This window comes from Lolium perenne, chromosome 4, assembly GCF_019359855.2.
Source record: "Lolium perenne isolate Kyuss_39 chromosome 4, Kyuss_2.0, whole genome shotgun sequence".
Lineage (NCBI taxonomy): Eukaryota > Viridiplantae > Streptophyta > Magnoliopsida > Poales > Poaceae > Lolium > Lolium perenne.
The window spans coordinates 64,102,605-64,113,723 of record NC_067247.2 but is presented as its reverse complement, the minus strand read 5'-3'; the positions used below and the strand labels follow the sequence as shown (position 1 = coordinate 64,113,723).

Sequence of the window (11,119 nt, the reverse complement as noted above, 5' to 3'; positions counted from 1 at the left end):
ATATTCCGAGAACCCGATTTAGTAATAATTTCTGCCAAAATTTCACCTATACGAGACATATATTTTTCTTAGTTTAGATATTAACTAGAAAACCCATGAGACCTTGATTATATATCACGCTTGATTTAACCAGCTAATCAGCAGCCTCCGAAAAAATAGAATGTCACAAAATATTAAATTTTAAATTTTATAATATTTGTATATTAGTTGTGTGTGGACATACTGAATAAGGGAAATTTGATGCATGACACCGTTAATTTTTAGCGTTTACCGAAATACACCATCCGATTGTCTCTTTGTTGGGTACCATTACAATTTGTGGTACATTTGACATAGCACACCGCTTGGCCAAAAGGGGAAAATTTGATGGATTGTTTCTAAAGAGGTTATTGCATTATCACCCGGGAGAAAAGTGACAAACTTTCCGTGTTTGGCCATGCGGTGTGTTCTGACAAATGTGCTAGATAATTATAATGGTACCTGACAAAGACACTATTACATGATGTGTTTCGGGAAATGCAAGAAAATAACTGTGTCATGTAGTAAATATTTGTATTTAATAATGATCTAATGGCCATCGTGGAGAATATGCTAATCAATATATCTCACTTTAATTTTATTAATTGGTTAAGTGGAATAGTCGATGCTTAAGGCGTAGTTACTAGCGAAGACAAGTTTTTTTACTTCAAGATTATACAACTGTATTATTTCTTATCGCATTGCCTAATATCCATGAAATCAGAATATCTTTGTGTTGACCATTTCAACACAATGAAAACGTTGCCCTCGCAAATGCGAGGGCCACTGTGCTAGTTATAAGAAAAGACACCAGTCGGAACAAAGTCAGGCTTACTTGCATCAAGGGCGTGATAGTTGGTAAATCATGCCTCTCATATCTTCATCGTTGGCGCAGTTGGGTGGCGCGATCCTGTGTTGCCTGCCCCCTACATTTTCTACTACATATGCCCCTGTTTATGTGACCGGAGTAATTCATACTTCGACATGGACTTTCATTAAAAACAAATTGCGAGTAACTTTCATTAACTTGACTCCATTTTTACAAGTTGGCATGCGCATAGCATGTGCAACTTGGCAGGATCAGGGTAGAATCAACTTTTAAAAGTCACTAGATTGTGTAGATTTGCTTACAGATTTTTTTGTTAATATTATCATTTTGGAGATGCCTTGCGTTACAAGTTCTGTAACTAGTGCATATCTCACGTGACATCTGCATCCTCAGGCATACGTTGTCTATTCTGCTTGTCCCAGCAGTCAACAACGTTGCCCCCAAGCTTACTCGGGAAACAGAAACAAAGTGGTCCACAATATCGGATAATTAAATCAATAGGATGACATGAATCATCACCAAGATAACATTTCCGTTGCAATATGGTCAACAGACTGGAAATCTGCTGATGCAATCCCTGATGCAACTTCAGTTGGCCTGGCAGTCCCTTTGGTATGCATACGCGATGAGCTATATATATGCAGGAGAGTATCCCTGTCGTCCACACGGAGTGACTAACTTTGATCTCGCAATTGTTTTGGAGGCCATAGCCATTATAGCGCAAACAAACTCAATGGCTACTGCTGCTCAACCTCGTGTCATGGTGCTACCGTTCCCTGCACAAGGCCATGTCATCCCGCTCATGGAGCTCTCGCGCAAACTCGTCAAGCACGGCTTCGAGATCGACTTCATAAACACCGAGTTCAACCACGGTCGTCTCCTTGAAGCCTTAGAAGAGAAGGGAGCAATCCCTGGTGGAATTCACATGCTCTCCATCCCAGATGGCCTAGGACCTGCTGAGGACCACACCGATATCGGTGCATTTGTCAAGGGCCTACCGGCCGCCATGTCCGGCCGTCTCGAGGAGATGATCACATCGAGAAAGATCAAGTGGATGATAGCAGACGTGTCCATGAGCTGGGCGCTGCAGCTGGCCACCACAGCCGGTGTCCGTGTCGCCCTGTTCTCCACTTACTCTGCGGCCGTGTTTGGGCTCAGGATGAACCTCCCCAAACTGATAGAAGATGGTGTTCTGGACGAAAGCGGTAAGAATAATCATTTTACATACTTTCTCCGTTTTAAAATAAGTATCGTAAATTTGTTTAGATTCACATGTATCTAGATGTGTTTTAGTGATAGAAATATACGAATTTTGATGAATTTGCAATGGTTATATTTTAAAACGGAGGGGGTATATTTCAACAGCCATGTCACCTATTTCTTAACTTCGTATGGTTAAGACTGATCAATCTGGAATCTGCACAGGGAATGTAATGAGGCATGAGAGGGTGCAACTGATGCCGCCCATCGACGCGGGAGAAATCCCATGGGTCAGCCTGGGAAGCACCGCTGAGAGGCGCAAAACCAACGTCCAAAACGTCCTGAGGACCAACCGGTTGATGCCACTGGCTGAGACGATCATCTGTAACACTTTCATCGAGATGGAACCAGACGCGCTGGCTCTCCTCCCCAACGCGCTGCCGCTCGGCCCGCTGGTTGCGCCGACGGCGAGGCCAGCCGGACATTTCCTGCCCGAAGACCTGACATGCCTGACCTGGCTGGACACGCAGGCCCCTGGCTCCGTTATCTACATCGCCTTCGGGAGCTCGGGCGTCTTGGACGCGACACAGTTCCAAGAGCTCGCCGACGGGCTCGCCCTCTCCGGCCGACCGTTCATGTGGGTGGTCCGTCCGAAATTCACCACCGGCGTCGGACAAGATTGGTTGGACGTGTTCAAGCACCGCGTCGATGCCAAGGGGCTAGTCGTTGGCTGGGCACCGCAGCAGCGCGTGCTTTCGCACCCCTCCGTCGCCTGCTTCGTGTCACACTGTGGGTGGAACTCGACCATGGAAGGCATGCTGCACGGCGTACCGTTCGCGTGCTGGCCTTACTTCGCCGACCAGTTCTGCAACCAGAGCTACATCTGCAACGTGTGGGGCACGGGCGTCAAACTTTGCCGTGACAAACGAGGGGTGGTCACCAAAGAGGAGATCGAGAGCAAGGTCGCCTGGCTGCTCGGAGACGAAGAGATCAAAGGGAGGGCCGCGAAGTGGAAGCACAAGGCGTGTGCCAGCATCATAGAGGGCGGATCTTCCCATCAGAACTTCCTCGAGCTTGTGAATCTGGTAAGAGAACAATCCTACCTTAGTGGATGAAGAAGAGCTAAGTGCCACAGTTGGTGGTCAGCTTCTTTCACACCTTGTTGGTGAGATGCGATGTTTAGCTCAATTTAAGATCTGAAAGTATCTTGCTAGAAATCCAAAAATTTCTTTAATAGTAAGAAATTTAAGCTTTGCGAAAAGGTAAAGCTATCAAAATCTTCCATTGTTTCCCCATAAATGTATGTTTACAAATAGCACAGGTTTTCATGATTTGCAAAAAGGCAAAGCTATCAAAATCTCCAATTGTTTGCCAATAAATGGTATGTTCACGAATAACATATATCTTGGTGACTTGGCTAAACATTTACATGTTGTTGATTGTATAATAGAACAGAATTTAAATTTTGTGGATACATCAGAAACGGGTAGCCACTGGATTACATGGGGACTCTCCTAAACCGTCTTCTAGTGGGGCTGACTTCACTTGGTTTTCTCGACTGCCTCGTTGATGATCTAGGGCTTATTACTTTGTGACGGAGCCGATAGTATCGAGCGTCGGCTATTTCGGATGAAGATTATCCTATAAAACTATATCCGTAACAAAGTTGACAACTTCACAAGAAGTCTTGGCGATGTTTATGGAGCAGCACATGATGAGTTTAAAGCTGCCTTCCTTCGAAATTTGTTTAATCTAGCTAAAGATAATTCACACCCTATCATTATAGGTGGGTATTTTAATTTGCTAAGATTCCCTCATGAGTTCTCAAAAAAAATTCATTATGAGAAGAGTAGAGGCATATTCAACAACCATTGGCATTTCTTATTCGATTTGTCACTCACAATTTAGATTTGAGAGAAGGTTCAGTATTTGGGAGACAGTTAACTTGGCCGAACAGTCTCCCTAAGCCGACATACGAGAAGTTGGACCGCTTGCTTATGAACTCGGACTGGGAATCAAAATTCCCACTTACGAGCTCTAGAACCTTTTGACGAATTGTCGGATCATGTTTCCATATTTTAAACCACGGGAACGCCTAGACCGCATCAAGTATGAACTTGAATGGTTCCATCATGAAGGTTTCTTGGATTTGGTTAAAAAAGGTGCGGGAGGATCCTATTACTGGATTGAATCCCACTCAAAGGTGGAATAATAATTTACGCACAATGCGGAAATATCTTGGTGGATGAGCCCAACATTTCTCAGGCCAGTGAAAAAATCAGAAGCTCCGTTTATCATCATTGACTGATGACTTGGAGGCTTTCGTGGGGGTGAGACTTTATCTATGCAAGAGAATGAACTCAGAAGTCAATACAATGCGCAGATAGCTGGTGTCTTGCAGAAGAGTCGCTCAAATGCTACCAAAGATCTAATGCTCAGTTTATTCTAGAAGGAGATTAGAAAATAAGATAGTTCCACAGTGTCGAATGGCAGACACAGGAAGAAACTTATTCATTCTCTTGTACAGAATGAGCATAAGATCGAAGAGCATGAACAACTTAAATCTTACAAAAATAATCTCTACTGCCTAAAAATAATCTCGTGGTCCCGTTTTCTGGCATTCATGGTCCGTTTCGATGTCCATCTCTCCCACCATATCGGGTTTTTTTCATCACTACTCCTCTTGGAGTTGAATCGCTCAGCTTCGCCTTTCTACCCCTCAATTCTCACTTCTCTTTCATGACCATATGGTAGACACTCTTTGGTGTCAACTGTCTCGCACAACCTTCTTGTTCTTCAAGACATGTCACTTCGAATCGATTAAAGAAGAAGAAAAATAATTTATTATGGTAGTAGAATAGAAACACGTAAAGGAAATTAAAAAGCTTAGCGATAAAATTACTGAACGCCTACTAGATCTTGATAAGTGTAGTTTGATTGAACTTATTACTCTCTTGCAAAATTTTGCTAATGATCCATCTTTTAATGTTCATCGAACATGATTTGGTTTATATATATTGAAGTGTGTGTGTGTGTGTGTGTGTGTGTGTGTGTGTGTGTGTGTGTGTGTGTTCAGGGGTTGAAACACAAATCAGGGGTTGAAATTACATCCTCTATAAAAACAAAAATCAGAAAAAATATCCTGGCATGTTCAGGGGTTGAAATAAATTTGTTACGTTGCTGATGTTTTTCTGCATAGATTTTGTCCTTTGCCGTTTTAAGCATTCATTTCAACTTCAATTTGATTCTTCATGAGTCCTTTGATATTTTGTGAATGCTAGCAACTTAATACACTCTCTTGACATAATGTACCAAATTTTATTTGGAGGTATTATGGAAGCATGCATATTATCTTTTGTGCCCAATAATGTCATCCACTCAGAAATGATACGAGAAAGAGTTTTGTGGTGAAGTTTTTTCACGGAGAAGTAAGGACTATCAAACAAGGAGTCATTAAAGTAATGGCCAACACCATAAGCTTGGGGATGCCCCACGGCACCCCACTGGACATATCAAACTCCCGGTTTGCACACCTTTTACCTTTGTTTCGGGCACCATTCTACTTTTGCATAAAACTAGAGCGTCTATGTTTAGTTTTTATGTTTTTCTTTTGTATTGTTTTCAATAAAGATACCACCACCTATTGGGTATGCTTAATTAATATGAATGAGCTACTAGAATAAAAATAAAGTTAAGATTGAATCATAGTAAAAGAAAGGGGTAAAGGGATTAAAAGTGCTATAGAAAAAGCTATCATGTATTTACATTTGGTTGTATTGTTTATACTTGAGATCAGTTGTAGTATAAGTTTCATGCATGGTTCTACTTTAAGTCTTATTTTTCATATTAGTAAATGAGTAAGTACTATTGACATTTTTGCATTACTCTTTTCGTAGTGATCAATTTTTTCCCCTTGCTCAAAGCTCACGGGGAAGTAAGTACTATGGACACTTTTGCATTACTTTTTTCGTAGTGGTCAATGTGTTCCCCTTACTATGGACACTTTTGCATTACTTTTTTCACTATAACAAGCGGTGCTTGTTTTTCAAACTCTTTAAGCCGAAGTTATTGACAATAGTGTATACTTGATTCCACCATACCTACCTACTATTCAGCATGTGCTATCTTTGTTTTTTTTTTAAATCATCTCTTTTGTGTATGCTCAAAGCTCATGAGGAACCAGGTAGTGGGGGTCATCCACTAACTTGAAGCCTCACCACCCTTGTAGGTTGGTGTTATCACCAGATTTTGGACAGATCTAGAGGTGGGCCGTAAGAGAGATGGACTTGGAAGACTACACGTGGAAGATTTCTGAAGCGGCCTTGCACGAAGAATTTGGGCTAGATTGCCCGTGTATCTTTAATTATAGTAGATTGTATCTTAGATCAAGATTAGAGTTTTACCCGTGCACGGTTAGGTGCACGTCTGAATTAGAAAGTCCGCCGGACTATAAATATGTATCTAGGGTTTATGGAATAAACAACAACACAACGTTCACCCCAAAACAAACCAATCTCGGCGCATCGCCAACTCCTTCGTCTCGAGGGTTTCTATCAGGTAAGCGACATGCTGCCTAGATCGCATCTTGCGATCTAGGCAGCACAAGCCTCACGTTGTTCATGCGTTGCCCGTACTGAAGCGTCTTTGATGGCGGGCAACGTAGTTATCATAGATGTGTTAGGGTTAGCATAGTTCTTCGTATAACATGCTTACGTAGTGCAACCCTTGCATGTCTAGCCGTCCTCACGCCTATCTCAGGCGTGGGGGCGGCACCCTGCTTGTTCATCATCTAGTAGATCTGATCCGTTACGATTGCTCCTTGTTATGCAAGGATTAGTTTAATATCTGCAATAGTTAGGCCTTATGAAGGGGGGGAGGATCCAGCGGCACGTAGGGTGGCGTTCGCAAGTCCTAAACAGGATGTTCCAAGAATCAACTTCATTGTTGGTTTTCAGGCCTTGTTTAGGATCGGCTTACGAGCACCGTGCGTGGCCGCGAGGCCCAACCTGGAGTAGGATGATCCGATTATGCGGTGAAAACCCTAAATCGTCGTAGATCTCATTAGCTATATCTTGATCAAGCAGGATCACCAAGTATTCGTGCACCCCGTACGAATCATGGGTGGATCGGCTTTTTGAGCCGATTCACAGGATAACCTGAGAGCCGATCGAGGCTCGTATTTAATGTTTACGTGTATGCCATGCAGGAAACTAAGCGAGGCATCCCCATCACCTTCCTGACCAGGTATAGGTCAGGTGGCACGCCCTTGCACTTCGCATCGCCGCGTGTGACCAGAAGAGCATTGCGGGCCGTCGCTCGGAGGGGTCTCAGCCAGCCGCAGCTCTAGGCTCTTCCCGGCTCTACCGTGTTGACAGGCCGCTGCCCGCCGGTGGGTTTTGGCAGTCAACACATTCTGGCACGCCCGGTGGGACAATCGTCTACATCAACCACATCGCCATCTACATCTGAGATGGCGGCGGACGGCACGCCAGTCACCTACGAGGAGTTACCTGCCGAGCTCAAGAAGAAATACGACGAGATCAAGGTCACCCTCGAAGCCGACCTCATCGGCTCTTTTCAGAGAACCCGTACCCATGGCATCAGATGGAAGGGATTCTCACCGCAAGGTGCACTCGATGGGATAGATCTCTCTGCCCCGTCGGAGGAACGCACCAGGGGCCTACGGCAGGAGATCAACTACTTGGTGGCTCACTCGCTACATCGCCACTCTGAAAACTTGGTCAACGTGTTGGAGCGTCTCGCTCTGCGCGTGATCCAGGAGATCATGAGCCACCAGTACTCGCCGTCAGGACCAGCTCTCGGGACGCATCAAGGAGAGTCGCCACTCCAGTCCCGTCCACCGCTGCCATATGCGTTGGCAGCGCCACCTGAAGTGCCGGCTACACCGGCATTCGTCGTCTACAAGATTGGTGGTGACCCTAGTGACTACCAGTTCTTGATGGAGGCGCCCAAGGAGATCCCTCAAGGATACACGTGCACGTATGTGCCAGATTGTGGCAACTGGGCACTCTCAAACCAGGCCACAACATCAGGGACTCCGGCGAAAACAGGAGAAACGTCGGCGACAGAGCTTGAAAAGCAGACGTGGCTAACTAAGAACGCCACCCCGACGAAACTCCAGAGCCCAGCTCCTGCAGTTGGCTCAGAGCTGGAAAAGCAAACATGGCTGGCTAAGTACGCCACCCCGGCGAATCTTCAGAGTGCAACTTCTGCAGCCAAAGACGGATCAGATCAGTACCATACTGAGAGACCAGTTCGGCATGGTGCCGAAAAGAAGGGCAATCGGCTATTCCAAGCCGTACCCCGACGAGTACGAGATGATCCCGCTGCCACCTAAATATCGGCTCCCTGACTTCTCCAAATTCAGTGGATCAGATGGCTCCAGCTCCATCGAGCACGTCGGCCGATATTTGGCGCAATTAGGACCGGCTTCAGTGTCGGATCAGCTACGCGTGAGGCTCTTTTCACAGTCCCTCACGGGATCGGCTTTTGGATGGTACACCTCTTTGCCAGCAAACTCCATCCAGTCTTGGAAGCAATTGGAAGAACAGTTCCACATGCAATATCATTCAGAAGCTTCCGAGTCTAGCATTGCCGATCTAGCACAACTACGTCAGAAGCGCGGAGAAACGGTGACAGAGTACATCCAGCGCTTCAGGAATCTTAGGAACCGATGTTATTCGGTTCGTATAACTGAAAAGGAAGCAGTCGAGTTGGCAGTAGCTGGCCTTGCAACACAGCTCAAGGACATGGCCTCCCAAGCAGATTATCCCTCGCTGGCGCACATGGTTCGAAACTATCAAAGCATATGAACAGCGCCACCTGCACTGTACCAAGACAAGTTCAAGCGTGCGTAGTCATGGTCGATACGAGAGGAAGGTGAAGTGCCTGCGGGAGACCAAGAAGTAGCAGTGGCTGAGTGGACTCGGGGAGGAACCCCGTGTCCCGCAAATGGGTAAAGCCACCAGGCCGCCCAGGGATTTGATTTTGACGTGACCAAGACTGAACAAATCTTCGACCTCCTGCTCAAGGAGAAACAGTTGACGATTCCTGAAGGTCTCAAGTTCCCCACGGCGCAAGAGCTAAACGGAAAGCCGTACTGCAAATTCCACAACTCGCTCTCCCATGCTACCAACGACTGCAGGGTGTGGCGTCAGCACATCCAAGCGGCGATAGAGAAGGGGCGTCTAATTTTCAACCAGTACGCCATGAAGGCAGACACCCAGCCCTTCCCCGCCGTTAACATGGTAGAAGTCACCTACCCTGAGGGTTGCCAGCCAGGTCCCACGTTCAGCATCAACATGGTAGGACCTGGGAACCACTCTGGCAAAGATGGAGATGAGGGCAGCTGCTCTCATAGCAAGGACACAGAGGAGGCCGCTCCACGCGATCGGCTCCATCATGATGGCAAGCGCTACGTCACAGAGGGAGAAGTGAAGAACATAAGATATCAACGACCTCTCTCTGATCACCTCCTCAACAAATATGTGAGACAGTATGACCAACGCCGACGGTCCAACTATGACGATGAAGAAGATCGTCTGGCTAGAGAAGCCAGAAGACATCGTCGGCAGGATCGCGATGAGGAGGAGCACGAGCGCCGTGCCACAGACAAATCAAGGGAGCAAGATGACAACGCCAGACACTGGGACTGCCCTTTCTTCAGACACTGCTGGGATTCAGGAATGAGCCGATTGCCCACAATCGGCAATTGCCCAGAATGCAACAAGAAGAAGAAGGAGGCAGCCAACGTGTCTGTGTTTGAGCGCTTAGGGCCTCTCCCACCACCAGGCAAATGTGCTGAGTCACCTCGTTGGGCAGATATTGAAGATTCCGAAGACGAGGGACTAGAAGAAGAAGAAGACAGGTACCACCGTCCAAGGTGGTGCCCTGACGGACTCAGCCGTTCACAAAAACGCAGGGTTCAGCGGTTGCGCGGCCTGGAGGAAGCTGAAAGGTTATACCTGCATACGCTAAGAAAGGCACGGCCGGATCTGGCTGCAAAGGTTCAGCGAGCCCTGAACGAAGAGGGTCGTCCACGGAGAATGGAGTGGCGTCCCAAGCAAAAGAAAGCCGATGATGAAACATCGGCTGGCACAAACATGGTGCTCGTCTTGCCGACAGAGCTTAGTGCTCCACGATTATACGATGCACTCAAGGTGGACAATAGCAGGCGCATCAAGTCAGAGGTTGGGTTGGTTTTATCCAGCCTGACCGAGTAGCAAGATTAAACCAATGAGCAAACCCGGCGAGGCTGATCCTTGTAATCGGCCCCAAAAAATTTATGGAGGAACATTACAAAACCTTCATCGAACAAGCAATCGGCCAAAATTATCTTCTGCACATATGCTGTTTGTGGTCAGCAACGATCTACTGGGCAGCGGCCACGTCGGCAGATGGAAGTCAGCATGAATCTTTGCGAAGCCGACGTACAAGTGCAGTGCCCTGACTAACCATGAAAGCCGATATCTGCAGTCATTTGGCAGATTCGGCTCGGGGGGCATATAGTCAGATGAACATGTGCAGGTAACACGTGCAGTCATGCGTGCAGTGGAACATTGGGGGCCGATTAAGAAAAATCGGCCAAATAAAAAAAAAATTTTAGCCGATGCAGGGGCATCGACTTCAGAACTGAGAAGCGAAGCTAGACCGGCTGTTTATATGCTCAAAGTTCACATCGATATCGACGGTCAGTGCAGGGGAGGAGCCGATTTGACCCGCAAGGCGCGAAGTAGACTGAAGAAAACTCGGGGGGCAGCTCACCCTGAAGGTTCTCTGCTTTGGGAAGCCGATTTTGTTGAAATCGGCTAACTCTGCATAGGCGGCACATTCGGCTGATCCATTACTGTTCTCGCTTCGACTCAGACTCGGGGGGCAGCTGGCCTGGTGGCTGCTCTGTTTTTGGAAAGCCGATTGGAGGCGCATCGACTGGCCCTGCATTGTGATCTCCTCTGAATCAAGATAGGAGGCCGTCGGTTTTTTGTTTGGACCGTCCTGTCGCTGCAAGAGAAGGAGAGGGACTAGATTCTCAAAATAGCCGATGGGTAGTCA

At 46.7% G+C, this 11,119-nt stretch overlaps 1 protein-coding gene across 1 annotated transcript; it reads left to right on the top strand.

Moving 5' to 3' along the window:
- The first annotated feature begins 1,001 nt into the window (after positions 1 to 1,001).
- Positions 1,002 to 3,331, top strand: LOC127292774 (UDP-glycosyltransferase 83A1-like). The gene is made up of 2 exons (XM_051322230.2): positions 1,002 to 2,052; positions 2,273 to 3,331. The coding sequence occupies exons 1-2, from the start codon at positions 1,416 to 1,418 to the stop codon at positions 3,160 to 3,162; spliced, it is 1,527 nt and encodes a 508-aa protein (XP_051178190.1). The 5' UTR covers positions 1,002 to 1,415; the 3' UTR covers positions 3,163 to 3,331.
- Positions 3,332 to 11,119: the final 7,788 nt, after the last annotated feature.

What these genes read in the sequence shown, in the direction of transcription:
- LOC127292774 (XM_051322230.2), top strand. Translation starts at nt 1,416, where the DNA reads ATGCAATCCCTGATGCAACTTCAGTTGGCCTGGCAGTCCCTTTGGTAT. An exon ending in TGGTGTTCTGGACGAAAGCG is followed by an intron (nt 2,053 to 2,272) that starts GTAAGAATAATC and finishes GAATCTGCACAG; the next exon opens with GGAATGTAATGAGGCATGAG.